Genomic DNA, 16582 nt, shown 5'->3' on the forward strand with positions numbered 1-16582 from the left:
ATATAATTTGAGTGTATATATATATAGAGAGAGAGAGAGACAGAGAGAGAGAGAGAGGCATGTCCATATGCACAAAGACACATACTTTCTTCCTCATTTGTATTTAATTGATTTTGTTGATTTAATTGATTTTGAAAAAAAAATTGATTTTGTTTTTATTGGTTCATACTGCCTACATTTTTATCTTGTTTTCCTATTGTTAGTTATTTAAATTGAATATTTCTTTTAGAGGCACCTGTGTGGCTCTCTAAGTTAAGCATCCGACTCTTGATCTCAGCTCAGATCTTGATTTCAGGGTCATGAGTTCAATCCCCACATCAGGCTCCACAATGGGCATGGAACCTGCTTATAATTAACTATTTTACTAAATTTTTACCATTCTTTTTTATTTTTTTCCTTTCTTTTTTAATCATAAGAGTATTTGAAGGTAATAATTTTACTCTGTGTAGAGAGAAATTTGCTCATATATTGGGGTTTGGATATGAAATAACCTCTCTTGTTTGCTATTTGATGATTTATCATATCAGGAGTTTTTTGAGGGGGAGGGGCAGAGAGAGAGAGAATCATACACAGACTCCATGTCCAGCACGGAGACCCAAAGGGGCTTCATCTCTTGACCTCAAGATCATGAACTGAGCTGTAATCAAGAGCTGGGCGCTTAACCAACTGAGCCACCCAGGTGCCCCTATAATAAGTTTTATTTTCTTTGGCATACAGGGTTATTTGAAATGGGATATATTTATTTCTTAAGTTTCTATGATATTTTTTTCTCTTCAGGTTGTAATTCTGTGTTTGGGATAAGAACATACTCTGTAAAATCATTCCCTTTTGAAATTTATGAAAGTTTTCTTTTTGACCAAGTATATGATCACTGTGGAAAATGTTTTAATAAGTACAAGGGAAGACTACATTTTATTAATATCGATCTAATATACTGCTACTCGTGTGAGTATACATATGTATATCCTACACACATCTATTAAATCAAGTTTCTAATTATATTTGTACCTGATAAGTAATAAATACAATGTATCTATTAAAAGATGTTTTTAACAAGTTTTCATTTTATTTCTAGGAGTTTCTGATTCATGTATTTGTGTATTTGACTGCTATCATCATCCATAAAGATTCGTGACTACTGTATTTTCTTCATAGATTTTTAACATTTTTCATTATATAATACGTTTTTCACCTATTTAATGCTTTTGGCCTTGAATTCCTCTTTATCTGATATCATTAATGTGACTCCAGCTTTCTTGTTGTTTGTACAGGCCTGCTGTATACTCATTCTTTTATTTCAAGTTTTCTTTAAATAACTGTCTTATTATGCTCTCATAAATAACATATGGCTCAATCTTTGTTAAAATCCAATTTCACTGTCGACTCCAATTCCCTTATAGCCAAGTAATCTCCTTTTGAACCCAACCTTCCAACAGATAATGACTACAAATTCTGAATCAAAAAGAGAAACAAACAGGGGCAGCTGGCTGGCCCAGCTGGTAGAGCACGCAACTCTTAATCTAGGGTCGTGAGGTTAAGCCCCATGTTGGGTGTGGAACCTACTTTAAAAAACAAACAAATAAGCAAGCAAACAAAAGAAAAAATAACAGGGAAATGAGCCAAAGCAAGAAGATTCAAGGGAGACTTGACATTTGAATGATAAAAATTATTTGTATATCCATGTTCATAGCAACATTGTTCAAAATAACCAAGAGGTAGGTACAATCCAAATGTCCATGAATGAGTGAATGAACAAAATGTTGTATATACATACAATGGAATGCTATTCAGCCTTAAAAAGAAAAGTTATCCTATCTCATACCACCACACATATGAACCTTGACTGCATTATGTGAAATGAAATAAGCCACCCACAAAAAGACAAACGTTGTTTGATTCTACCTATATGAGATATCTAAAATGGTCTCATTTAGGGGTGCGTGGGTTGCTCAGTCATTAAACGTCTGCCTTCGGCTCAGGTCATGATCCCAGGGTCCTGGGATCGAGCCCCGTATTACACTCCCTGTTCAGCCCGAAGCCTGCTTCTCCCTCTCCCACTCCCCCTACTTGTGTTCCCTCTCTTGCTTTGTCTCTCTGTGTCAAATAAATAAATAAAACCTTTAAAAATAAACAAACAAACAATAAAAATAAAACAGTCAAATTTATAGAAACAAAAAGTAAAATGTTGGTTACCAGGGACTGGAGGAGAGGAGGAAATTGGCAGTTGCATGAGTAGAGTATTTTTCTTTTGCAAAATGAAAAAGTTCTAGAGATCTTTTGCACAGCAATATGAAAATACTTAACATTACTGAGCTATATAATTTAAAATGGCTAAGATGGGGGCACCTGGGTGGCTCAGTGAGTTAAGCCTCTCCCTTCAGCGCAGGTCATGATTTCAGGGTTCTGGGATTGAGCTTCGCATCAGGCTCTCTGCTCAGTGGGGAGCCTGCTTCCCCCTCTTTCTGCCTGCCTCTCTGCCTACTTGTGATCTGTCTGTCAAATAAATAAATAAAATCTTTTTTAAAAATGGCTAAGATGGTTTTGAAAAAAAGATGACAATGACACTGAGTGAGTTACTGTTTGGGGGGTCTAAGTCTGAGAATAAGCAAATCTTATTGGGGAGATAAAACCAACAGAAAACTCGGGGGGTTTTAACTGAAGAATCGGGAAACAGAACTTGGGGCAACCATAGCTACTAGGAAATGAGGACAGAATCCTGGACAGGAGAGAGGGAGCCCCAAATTCTGCAGCCTTGCTGTTGGGAATGTTAGAACCTCCTTGGATGGCCATGGTGAGAAGAACAGTACTCCCTGTGATGTGGGGTTTCTGCCACGCAGTAGTCACCCCCACAGCATTCTGTGTACGTAATGCTCTAATATGGGCATGACTCCCCTCATCTCCATCACCCAGAGGAAACCCAATTACATATGTAAGTGGATGTCTGTTATTGATATCTTAATAATATTCCCCTGACCAAAATAATGTATAAAAGACCTTGATCCTGGGCACCTTGGTGGTTCAGCTAGTTAAGTGCCCAACTCTTGGTTCTAACCCAGATCCTGATTTCATGGGTCATGGGATTGAGCACCAAGATGGGCTCTGTGCTCAACAGGGGGTCTGCTGGTGATTTTCTCTCCCTCTCTTTTTCTCTCAAATGAAATCTTTAAAAAAAAAAAAAAAGACATTGATCCTAGTGCTTCCTTGCCTGACATTTGACAACCACAGTATAGGTTATCAATCATAATTTCAGTAATTTGCTTTAAATGTCAAATTGATCATATCTTTACATCTTTCATTTCAATCTAGCATGTTCTAGAACAATAGTTTTCACCTAGAGATTCCTATCACCTACTCATACAGTATATAGGTGTTTAGGACCTAGTCCAGATCTACTGACTCTCCTCACTTGATGTTCTTGATATATTCCTACCATACATGGTGAGCGTGTGCTTGGCATTCATGGTATCTTTCATGGGGCATTGCTTGGTACATTCATGGTATAATATGTTTCTGGATAATTATCTTATATCAGGAGTTTTCCTCCATTCATCCACTTTTTTACAAATAAGATACAATGTTTTCTAACTTTGAAAACAGGCTTAGTGATTATGTTTATAGATATCTTATCTAAAACTTTTTGGACCGAGTTTATTGTTTTGTTTTTGTATGCCAGAGAAACAACCACATTTTCATATCAGGTGCATTATTCTTGTTAGAATCCCCATAAAGACTTTTACCTTCAAAAAATATCATTAAAAAATTAACCACAGTTATTTTGAGTCTTCTTAGCTTGTTTCATTCTGCTGTTTCCCTGAAAGTTTTTGCAGTCCACTACAAGCCAGACTGCTTCATTCGTCACATAGAATGACCCAGAGCCCCCGATAAAAGGACTATATGCCAGGTACTTTGGGGTATAGGCTTCTGATGGCAACACTTAAAGATCATTGAGACAATACCAGTGGACTGAGTCAGGATTTCCAGAACTCTAGCTGGAAGCAGATGGATTCATGAGACTACCAACCCCAGATCCAGCGGAATGAAAATTAATTACATAGAACTGAATGAATCAGTGAAGGATGAGTACGGTTTTTGTTTGGTTTACTGTTGATGTTATTTTAATGTTCTATTTTCTGAATATGTAAGGAAACCCTCTGTCTTTCCTCCTAAGCTTTTTATAAATCACAACAATGTGGCAGACTCTATTTTTGTACATTGAAATGAGACATTTGTAAGTGATATTCCCTCTGCCTGAGCCCTTCGGAACTCGAAAATTCTTAAGTCTTCCTGTGTTTCATAGCAATATAGTACTCTGCCTAAGTTCCCTAAGAATGTGTAATCCTTGTTGCCAGGACATACCTGGAAACTGGGTATACACCCAAAGCCTTGCGAGAAGTGTGCTATTAACAATGATGCTCATTTAATCAGATATGACCAGATGGTTTTAAGGAACTACGGTTGCCTTTACGGAGCCAGTGTTTACTGGCAAAGCTCTCATCAGGAAAACTGTCCTCATACTTGGCCCCATACAGCCTGCCTTAGACAAGAACAATATTCCAAAAGCAAAAATGCTGAGTATGTTACTTAATATCACTTTATAAGCATACATTGTCTAATTGTTCAAGAGTATCTATTTTAAGGGTGAGATTAATTTCCTTGCTGATACTTATCCACAATGTTGTTTACTACAAGGTAAACAATATCATTTCCATAAATCATCAAATGTCTGTCTTCCCAAAGGACACTTGAAGGACTTTCCCCACATGTGCATGCATAAACACCTATAAATCCAAGCAATGCTGACAACACCAGAGGTTCCAGAACAATCTGTGCTGCTAATTAGTGCAGTATCTGCAGAGATCATGTACGTCCCATGCACTTCAAACCCCTCCTCTGGGAAGAGAAGAATCAGGACTGGACGGTCTCTTAGCTCTCTCTAGGCTGGGTTTTATAATTCCATGGCCAGACCTTTCTTTCACTTAGTTAAAGAGAATTTCATGCAATATGACAAGACTTAAGCACAGATCAGGGCAGGATATAAAAACTGAAATTAGATATTTTTTAAATGGGACAAGATAAAACTTAGCAGAGGCTGAAATAGATTTACATATATTAGCAGGATATATCTCAAAGCATAATGTTGTTTTTTAAACAGCCAGCTATAGAACATTCTAAAAAATGTGATACCAATCAGGCATTAAAAGTACAAAATAACATACGCATTGCTCGTGGAGATAAATATGCAGGTTATATATATAGTTTTATATCTAATTTTTTTAAATTCATGATGTTGAATAAGGAAAGGGTTAAGTATAGGCAGGGAGAGGAGGGGGCCCCTGGCTAGGCTCTGAGACTATTCCTGGCAGGAAGAAGCTAAGCCAGAGACAACAAGAGATAAGGGAAGAGACAGGACCACCTGGCCCTGATGTGAGGGAGCATTATTTTCTGTAATTACATTGTAATTACAGAACACGACCAGACCTCAAAGAAGTCAGTCATTAAGGATGTTATCAATAGTCCACTCGCAAACCAAGATAGCACAAGAATCTCAAGACCACAAGCTTCCTGGTCAAGTTTTTTATGAAAAACTGCCACTAGAAGCCCTCAGGGGCAACCCATTCGGGACCCACCTCATTCAAGAGAGCTAGCTGCTTCTTTCCTTTCTGCTCTCACCTTCACTTAGTAAACTTTCACTTCACTTCACTTCACCCTTTTGTGTCCCTGAGATTCATTCTTCCACTCCTTGAGACAAGAACCCTGCAATCTTGCAACAATGTTGACGGGCCCCAGGGAGGGAGGGAAGCAAAGTAACCTTATAATTGCTCTGTAACGTTTGAGTTTTTTAACTAAAGCAAATACGCCATCACATTCATTTTCCAGAGACACGTATGTGAATATTTAAATGAGTTCCTCGTTTAGTGGTTGCTAAACAGAAGTGTGCATCAGAGCTGGTGCAGCCACTCTGGAAAACAGCATAGAGGTTCCTCAAAAAGTTGAAAATAGACCTACCCACGACATGGATGGAACTAGAGGGTATTATGCTAAGTGAAATAAGTCAATCAGAGAAAGATAATTATCATATGATCTCTCTGATACAAAGAATTTGAGAGGCAGGGCAGGACATCATGGGGGTGGGGGGAGATGATTCAAGAAGGGATGAGGAGGGAGACAAACCATAAGAGACTCAATCTCATGAAATAAACTGAGGGTTGGTGGGGGGTGGAGGGGTAGGGATAGGGTGTCTGGGTGATGGACAGTGGGGAGGGTATGTGCTATGGTGAGTGCTGTGAATTGTGTAAGACTGATGATTCACAGACCTGTACCCCTGGGGCAATATTACATTATATGTTCATTAAAAAAAAACAGATTGCCCCCCCCACAAAAAAAAAAGAAAGAAAGAAGTGTGCATCAGAATCAACCAAAGAACTTTTTTAAAGTGAAAATCCTCAGGCCTCATAGGGAAGCTCTATTTTTAATTTCTTGAGGAATCTCCACACTGTTCTCCAAAGAGGCTGCACCAACTTGCATTCCCACCAACAGTGGAAGAGGGTTCCCCTTTCTCCACATCCCCTCTGACACATGTTGTTTCCTGTCTTGCTAATTTTGGCCATTCTAACTGGTGTAAGGTGGTATCTCCATGTGGTTTTAATTTGAATCTCCCTGATGGCTAGTGATGATGAACATTTTTTCATGTGTCTGATAGCCATTTGTATGTCTTCATTGGAGAAGTGTCTGTTCATATCTCCTGCCCATTTTTTGATATGATTGTCTGTTTTCTGTGTGCTGAGTTTGAGGAGTTCTTTATAGATCCTGGATATCAACCTTTTGTCTGTACTGTCATTTGCAAATATCTTCTCCCATTCTGTGGGTTGCCTCTTTGTTTTGTTGACTGTCTCCTATGCTGTGCAGAAGCTTTTGATCTTGATGAAGTCCCAAAAGTTCATTTTTGCTTTTGTTTCCTTTGCCTTTGGAGACATATCTTGAAAGAAGTTGCTGTGGCTGATATCAAAGAGGTTACTGCCTATGTTCTCCTCTAGGATTCTGATGGATTCCTGTCTCACGTTGAGGTCTTTTATCCATTTTGAGTTTATCTTTGTGTACGGTGTAAGAGAATGGTCGAGTTTCATTCCTCTACATATAGCTGTCCAGTTTCCCCAGCACCATTTATTGAAGAGACTGTCTTTTTTCCACTGTGTATTTTTTCCTGTTTTGTCGAAGATTATTTGACCATAGAGTTGAGGGTCCATATCTGGGCTCTCTACTCTGTTCCACTGGTCTGTGTGTCTGTTTTTATGCCAGTACCATGCTGTCTTGGTGATCACAGCTTTGTAGTAAAGCTTGAAATCAGGTAACGTGATGCCCCCAGTTTTATTTTTGTTTTTCAACATTTCCTTAGCGATTCGGGGTCTCTTATGATTCCATACAAATTTTAGGATTATTTGCTCCAGCTCTTTGAAAAATACCAGTGGAATTTTGATGGGAATGACATTAAAAGTATAGATTGCTCTAGGCAGTATAGACATTTTAACAATGTTTATTCTTCCAATCCAAGAGCATGGAATGGTCTTCCATCTTTTTGTGTCTTCTTCAATGTCTTTCATGAGTGTTCTGTAGTTCCTCGAGTACAGATCCTTTACCTCTTTGGTTAGGTTTATTCCCAGGTATCTTATGGTTCTTGGTGCTATAGTAAATGGAATCAATTCTCTAATTTCCCTTTCTGTATTTTCATTGTTAGTGTATAAGAAAGCCACTGATTTCTATACATTGACTTTGTATCCTGCCATGTTGCTGAATGGTTGTATGAGTTCTAGTAGTTTGGGGGTGGAGTCTTTTGGGTAAGATACAGATGTAGTGAAAAGAAGGGCCATCTGTGCCCCAATGTTTATAGCAGCAATGGCCACGGTTGCCAAACTGCGGAAAGAACCAAGATGCCCTTCAATGGACGAATGGATAAGGAAGATGTGGTCCATATACACTATGGAGTATTATGCCTCCATCAGAAAGGATGAATACCCAACTTTTGTAGTAACATGGACGGGACTGGAAGAGATTATGCTGAGTGAAATAAGTCAAGCAGAGAGAGTCAATTATCATATGGTTTCACTGATTTGTGGAGCATAACAAATAGCATGGAGGACAAGGGAGTTAGAGAGGAGAAGGGAGTTGAGGGAAATTGGAAGGGGAGGTGAACCATGAGAGACTATGGACTCTGAAAAACAATCTGAGGGGTTTGAAAGGGCGAGGGGTGGGAGGTTGGGGGAACCAGGTGGTGGGTATTGGAGAGGGCATGGATTGCATGGAGCACTGGGTGTGGTGCAGAAACAATGAAAACTGTTATGCTGAAAATAAATAAATAAATTTTTTTAAAAAATGCTCAGGCCTCTCCCAGTAATTCAGAATCAGCAGGTCAAACAAACTCTGGCATCTGAATTTTTAAAACTATACAAGTGTTTCTACAGCACAGCAACCTGTAATATAAAATAGTACCATTTAAAATGAAACCAAGCAAAAGATACACAAATGGTCATAATAGCATTACTCATATAGCTCAAAAATGAAAACAATTCAAGTATCCATCAACTGGTAGGTGGATAAGTAAAATGTGGTCTCTCCATACAATAGAATATTATTCTGCATAAAAAGGAAGAAGTCCTGTTACATACTAGAAAATGAATGAACCTTGACAACATTATGCTAAGTTAAAGAAGCCAGGCAGAAAGAACAAAATGTTGTGTGATTTCATTTTTACAAAATGCTGAGAAGAAGAAAGTCTATATAGAAGAAGTATATCAGTGGTTCCTTAGGGCTGGGAGCATGGTTAGATTGAGGAGTGGGGTGTAATAGCTAAGGGGTACTGGGTTTTGGGGGAGTGATTGATGAAAATGTTTTGGGAGTAGATCATGGTGATGGTTGCACAAATCTGTGACTATACTAAAAAGCCAGTAATTGCATACTTCCAATAGGTGAATTTTGTGATGTCTGAATTAACATCTCAGTATTATATTTTTAAGATGACAACCAAAAATTAAACATTTAATTTCATTATATGACTGAGAAGTAAATTAGACAGAATTAACTGACTAATTAACTAAATTAATATGGAAAGGACTTTAGAGAAGGATAGATAATGATACTTGCCTTTTTAAAAATATTTTATTTATTTGAGAAAGAGAGAGTGTGAGCAGGGAGAGGAGCAGAGGGAGAAGGAGAAACAAACCTAAACCAACAGCAAAAGCCCGCAATCCCGGATCCCTAACAGAAAGCCAACAGATCATCGCTAAGTCAACCCATGGTAAAGCCTACCACAGAGAAAGTTATGACCATGGGTCGAGACCATCCATTCAACTTTTTAGCAGCTTGTTCTTAGATAACCAAGGGTCCTCAGACATCTTAGGAAACATCTTACAGAAAAATAAAAAGGAAACACAATGGTCACCTGTTTGTCCTCACTTGACTCAATCTCTCAGAAGTGCTGGACCCTCTTCTGTGTAAAATGCTCCTCCTTGGCAGCCTTCATGCCACACACTCCTGGTCTCCTTCTGACTCTGTCCATCTCGGCCTCTTCAGGTGGCCTCTGCTTCTCCTCTACCCAGCTTTAAGCTTGGAGTACCTCCAAGCCCGGCGTCCTTCCTGTCAACCCTCCCTCTTTACTTTAGCCCCATCCACATGCCAGCAGACCCCACATGTGCATCTTCAACCAGACCTCAGTGAGACACACAACTGTCTACCTCACTTCTTCACTTAGATATCTCATTCAGACCTAAAAACCCCCTGAAAAGATGGTCCTCCACCAAAGTGAATGCATACACCCAACAACCAGAAACTCCATCCCCACACCCACATTCAATCTATCAGCAAGTCTTACCAATTCTTCCTCCAAAATAGACCCTAAAATCATCCACTTCCATACAGTTCTATCCCACCACCCTAGGCCAAGCTGCCATGACTTCTCATCTGTATTACTATGGGAGTATGCACCCTTTTTGTCCATTCATCCCACAGTAACCAAATGACTTTTCAAAAAGGAAATAAGATTACTTCTCTGCTTAAACCAGTTACAATGTTCCCACTGCATGTAAGACAGAATCCAGAGCACCACTATGGCCCATGGGATGTCCACCTGCAACTCCCACCTCCTATGGTACCTCCACCCTTCACTGCAACAATGTGGGCCTCATGGCAGTTTTAGAACTTTCCACATTCTTTCCTGCCTCGGGGACTTTGCACTTCACCTTCCCTTTGCCTGAAACAGTCTTCCCTCTACCTTTCCTTCTCATCTTCAAGACACAAGTGACCTGAATGTCCCCACCAAGAAATGTACCTTAACACCAAGGCACCATGTCTTGAATGTAGTAAGTAAACTAACATGACTCCGTTAATAAACACCTATACCAAATAAAACTCCCATACCAAACTCCAATGCCAAATAAAAAAGAATGAATTGCATGTAATAGCTTTTCTTTTTTTTTTTTTTTTTTGTAATAGCTTTTCTTAACTGTGAATAGCATATATGAAATGTGTTGCATTTAAGTTGGTCAAAGCCAAAAAGGTGTTTCACTAAAAGGGAAGATTTTCTTCCTCATGTAAAACCTTATTAGCAATTGTGAAATCTACATGTTACCTTTGGAGAAGGAATTGCCACTAGACCTTTGATGTTAACCTAGGCACTAAGAGGTCCCGAATGGCATTACCTGAAGAATGCTGACCTATGAAAGACAGCACAGCCACATGCCTCTGAAACACACCCATCTCTATAAGGTAGGCTTTTGAGTTGTTTCTCCTACAATGAGAATTAATTTGGACTCAGTCATCACAAATCTTCTTTGAAATGAAGCTGAGGACAAGCAAACAAATTAATTAAGGAACAAATGAATTAAACTAATGCGTACTTGTCTTGACCGGTGGAGAGTCATGTGTGAGATTCTTGGGAGAAGGAATGATGCGGTGGCTGGTGCATGGACTCAGCCAGGTGATCTCCATCAGACAAATTCAGGATATTGGCTTTATCAGCCTAATTCCATATTTAACTGACATAATTATGCGTAATCAAAGATACAACACCAGAAGAGAAAAAGAGGTTGAGATTTATCTTGTTCTTGTGTCTGGATCTCACCCTTCCCCTCTCTAAAAAAGCAAAGTTAACTCATTTTAAATAGAAAGAATTAATACAGGTGATATATTATTATAAAATTAACTAAAATAAGCTACACATGTATAAGACTTCATCAGAATAAGGAATATATTTAAACTATGTTAATGTAGAGATCATCTTTTATTAAACAGTCTTGGATGCTGACTTCTAGCTTCATTTATTATGACTTGTGTGGAGACCCAGTGGGGTGTTCAAGCTTACCTTTGAGCCTGGAGGGGGAGCCAAACCCAGAAATGAATAAATAATATTCTCTTCTTTTGCAGAGAAGAAAGAGTCAAAATCCTGGAAGCAAAGAAAAAGAATGTTTAAACCCCACTGCACAATTGTGAGCCAGAATATTTGCCTAATTTGATCATTTTTATTAGTCGTTAACTTAAAAGATATAACTCAAAAATTTATCCCAGTTTGTTTTGTCAAAGATGATTAACCCCAAAAGTTAAGAAATCTCTAACCATGAACTTTAAATTCGTTTTTATCATTTCACTGTGCAGAATACAAAGCAGCGAGAATGAGCACACACGCACGCGCGCGCGCACACACACACACACACACACACACCTGGTTGTGCTCAGGAATTGCTGACAAGACTCAGATATACAGAATGAAAGGATTCTCCGGAAGTGTCATATCTTCAGCTTGTTTCCTTAAAATTTGGCCCCATGGATTTGGACCCTGATCAGCTGAGACTAAGACAACACAGGATTTCTCCAGAGTTAGAGTAATAGCTTAGAGTAGAGTAATAGCTTCTACGGGACAAGACCCATCTCAGACCTTCTGATACCAGCTGCCACAGGATCATGGAGGGCTTACAGTGGCACCTGTTTTGGCAGAGTGGGAAAAACTACAGAGTGTGGTGAAACCTGATAGCTGATTGAAATCTGGAGCTCAGTGAAGCCCCACTTTGCTCCCCACCACATGCCCACCCAGGGGTCCAGCCCTAAACCCTCTTCAGGAGCATGGTTGTCAGGAGCCCAGAAGGTTTCATTTCATATAGTTAAAACATAGGAGCGCTTCCCCAGACTACTTCATGACTGCCTGTCTCTGTCGTCGGGGCAGCGATCAGTTTCTCCATGCACTAAGTGTGGTGTGTATGGCCTAGTTTGAACAGAGGGTGCTCAAACCAACTTAGTGTTACTGCCCACTCTACTCTTACATGTGTTAAGAAGCTTAAAACCAAATACAGGCCACTGACATCGGGAAGAAAACGTTACGTATTCTTGTATGTCAATCTTACCCAAAGCTTTATTATTTTCCTACCTGTTGCCCAGATTCACTCAGTGGCTAATTGTACTCTCTCATACGGAATGTATTTTTGTGAGCTGCCTCAAATCTTAGCTGGAGGAACTAGAGCATCAAGAGCAAGTGGTCATTTGGTATGGATTCCTGGAGCATGCATACGCAGGATGTTAAAGATTACATGATAGAGGGGTGCCTGGTTGGCTCGGTGAGTTGAGCACTGGATTCTTTGATCTCAGCCCAGGTCATGATCTCAGGGTCATGGGATCGAGACCCATATCAGGCTCCAGGCTCAGTGGGGAGTCTGCTTGAGATTCTCTCTCTTCTTCTCCCTCTGCTACTCCCCCCAACCAAATACTCACACACTCTCTCTCTCTTTCTCTCAAATAAATAAATAAATAAATCTTTTTTTAAAAATTATATGATAGAACACAGTAGTAGTAGTAGAGAATAGATGAAAGACAATGAAGTAAATTTATTCCATTTTACAAAAATTCCGTAAAGATCTGTAACTTCTCTAGTTGGCCAACTCTAGAAGCTTTCAAATCAAGAAAGGTTTTATTTTTTTTTCAAGATTTTATTTATTTCAGAGAGACAGAGAGAGAGCATAAGTGGGGGTGGGGGGTAAGGGGGTTAGGGGCAGAGGGAGAAGCAGACTCCCTGCTGAGCAGGGAGCCCAACACAAGGCTCAATCCCAGGACCCTGGGATCATGTCTTGACTCAAAGGCAGATGCCAACCGACTGAACCACTCAGGTGCCCCAGAAAATGTTTCTTATCATTGAGTGAATTGTCTTTTGCTTCAACTTAGGTCTAAATAGCTTCTCTTTTTTTTTTTTCTTTCTCTCTCTCTCTCTTTTTTTTCCAAATAGCTTTTCTAACTTCCAAGGACTGAACAACAATTTGTCTTTATTTTTTACTTGACACTAACAAATAGATACAGAAAATAATGAGTATGAAATGGTTTTTCAACCACCAGCCGTGATAGTATAGCAGATTAGAGACCCTGAAACAATTTTTTAAAGATTTTATTTATTTATTTGACAGACAGAAATCACAAGTAGGCAGAGGAGGCAGGCAGAGAGAGGGGGTAGCAGGCTTCCCGCTGAGCAGAGAGCCTGACGTGGGGCCCGATCCCAGGACCCCGAGATCACGACCCGGCCCAAGGCAGAGGCTTTAACCCACTGAGCCACCCAGGCGCCCCTCAAAAACAATTTTTTAAAGAAGTCAGATAAAGAGAAGAAGTATAGACACATTGTTGAGCTGACAAAGGAAAGATCATCGCAGGTGAGACCAGGGATTCTAAGAATAAGCACATACCAAGGCAGAGTTTCTGACACAACCAGTAGATCTTTATGTCCACTTTTTTTTTTTTAAGATTTTTAAAGATTTTATTTATTTATTTGACAGAGAGATCACAAGCAGGCAGAGAGGCAGGCAGAGAGAGAGAAGGAAGCAGGCTACCTGCTGAGCAGAGAGCCCAATTCGGGGCTCGATCCCAGGACTCTGAGATCATGACCTGAGCCGAAGGCAGCGGCTTAACCCACTGAGCCACCCAGGCGCCCCTTTATGTCCACTTTGATGCCACAGAGAGTGAAGGCAGGAGTGACTGAAGCCTAAGGTGTGGAGTTTTATAAAAGGAGGGCAGCAAGGGAGGGAATGAAGGAGTCAGGCAGAGGGGGCAAGGAAAAAGACAGTTTCCCCACGAAAGAATGACAGTTAGACTAACAACTGGCTTCTTAACACCAATACAGAAGTCAGAAGAAAGTAAAATCATAATTTCAACATCTTTTTTTTAAAGATTTTTTTTTAATTTTTTTATTTTTTTCAGCATAAGAGTATTCATTATTTTTGCACCACACCCAGTGCTCCATGCAATCCGTGACCTCTATAATACCCACCACCTGGTGCCCCCAACCTCCCACCCCCCACCCCTTCAAAATTCTCAGATCGTTTTTCAGAGTCCATAGTCTCTCATGGTTCACCTCCCCTTCCAATTTCCCTCAACTCCCTTCTCCTCTCCATCTCCCCTTGTCCTCCATGCTATTTGTTATGCTCCACAAATAAGTGAAACCATATGATAATTGACTCTCTCTGCTTGACTTATTTCACTCAGCATAATCTCTTCCAGTCCCATCCATGTTGCTACAAAACTTGGGGATTCATCCTTTCTTTCTTTTTTTTTTTTTATTTATTTATGTGAGAGAGAGCATGAGAGGGGAGAAGGTCAGAGGGAGAAGCAGACTCCCCATGGAGCTGGAAGCCCAATGCGGGACCCGATCCCAGGATGCTGGGATCATGACCTGAGCCAAAGGCAGTTGCTTAACCAACTGAGCCACCCAGACACCCATAATTTCAACATCTTTAGAAAAAAACAACCATCGACCCAGAATTTTAGACCCAGCAAAACTATTTTTTTTCAATGAAACCATTTTTAGACATGAGAGTAAAACAGACATTTTTCTGAAAAATGTCATTTTCAAACAAAAATTTAGAGAATTTACCACCAATAGACAGTCACTTAAAGAAACTTTTATAGGCTATATTAAACCAAAGGAAAGTGATTTCAGATTTATTATCTATGATGCCAGAAGAAATCATGAACAAAGACATTAATAAATATGTGTCTAGCCCTTAACAAGTATTGACTATAAATTAATATAAATCTAGCCCTTAACAAGTATTGACTATAAAACAATCACTAGAAATGCCTAATTTGTGGGGTGGAATGAAGGCCAGCCACCTAAAGTAACAAAAAAAAAAAAAACAACAAAATACATGTAAATAGGGAAACAGTGATTAAGGTCTTAAGGCTCTTTTAATGTTTGGTGCACACATAGTTGTATATTTTGTTATTCCTCTTTAAGCTCTGTATTTTTATCACATGATACATTTCATAATAAGTTTTTAGTGATGTGAAATAGTTTGTCCGGTAACATCTCTGCTCTGAGAACGCCCTTCCCCGTCCCTAACTGGGCTTGTCTCCTGACTCCCTCGCAGTCCTGAGGATGCTTGCCTGTGCTGAATGACCAAGGTCCCCTTCGACTGTGTTCAGGCCCAGGCAGGCACCCAGCCTCTACCTGGGCTAAGACCCATAGACTCCAATTTGGCATTGACAGACATGTCTGTATTACCAGTTAGTATCCTCTGCCAGGCGGGTAACCTGGGCTCCACTACGCCTGGCTTTCCATCGGGTGTCTCCTTTCTCTAGCTAACGGTTGTCAGCCATGCCTTCGGGATAATATCTTCATCCGTTCTGCATAGATAGAGCAGCAGGAGTTCGCACTGGCAGGGACAGGATGGTACTTAAAACTACCATCGACATCCAGTCCCCTTACTGCTGTGGTGCGAGAAACCCACCGCCCGTCCTTGAGGTTCCTGCTACCTGCCACCATCATCAGACGAGGCATACGAGTGACCATTCGAGTTGAGACCAGTGATTCTACACACATAATAATTATTATTATAGGAGGCATTTCAAGCTTGTGGGAAGACACACTGACTGACCATCCGGATTCATGCCATTTTAAACCTGACAGGGCCTTGGGAACCTTCGAGTCTCCTTTCAAAATCTGAACCTACAATACAAATAATCATTTTTAACTATTTTCTGGAAACCAAGTCCTCTGCCTCATTAATGCACTTTTGTTAAGAGTGTCCACAGACTGCAGAAAAGCAAATTTAGCAAAGCTTTTCATAAGATACACTACTAATACCTCTCTGAAAGCAGAAATGAAAAGAATTAACATTAACAGTTAAACAAATAACTTATAGGCTCAGGACACCTGGTAGCTCAGTCGGTTAAGCATTCAACTCTTGATTTTGGCTCAGGTCATGGTCTCAGTGTCCTGGGATCAAGTGCTGAACTGGGCTCTGAGCTCAGCAGGGAGATAACTTCAGATTCTCTCTCTCCCTTTCCCTCTGACCCTCCCCCTGCTGGCACACACGCACTCTCTCTCTTTAAAATAAATAAATAAAACTTTAAAAATAATAAGGAGAATTTATAGACTCATCTCATTAGATCCATACTTGTAATAGGAAAAAATTATAAAATAATATTCAAAATATTCTATTACAAAACAATATATACTGAAATATTACAAATATATATCCAAATATTAGAAAATAATCTTCTTAAAAAGTAGAAGTCTTTTTCTTAGGAAAGAGGAAAACTTTCCTTTTTCTTCCACAACTAAAAT

At 39.7% G+C, this 16582-nt stretch overlaps 1 protein-coding gene across 1 annotated transcript in view; it reads right to left on the minus strand.

Moving 5' to 3' along the window:
• SH3BGR (SH3 domain binding glutamate rich protein) overlaps window positions 1-16582 on the minus strand; it is a 54847-nt gene that overhangs the window by 28060 nt on the left and 10205 nt on the right. Inside the window, exon 3 of the mRNA XM_047719859.1 lies at window positions 11351-11431. Within this exon, the coding sequence (XP_047575815.1) occupies window positions 11351-11431 (81 nt within the window). The remainder of the gene's footprint in view (window positions 1-11350; window positions 11432-16582) is intronic.

The sequence above is a fragment of the Lutra lutra genome, chromosome 1, assembly GCF_902655055.1.
Source record: "Lutra lutra chromosome 1, mLutLut1.2, whole genome shotgun sequence".
Lineage (NCBI taxonomy): Eukaryota > Metazoa > Chordata > Mammalia > Carnivora > Mustelidae > Lutra > Lutra lutra.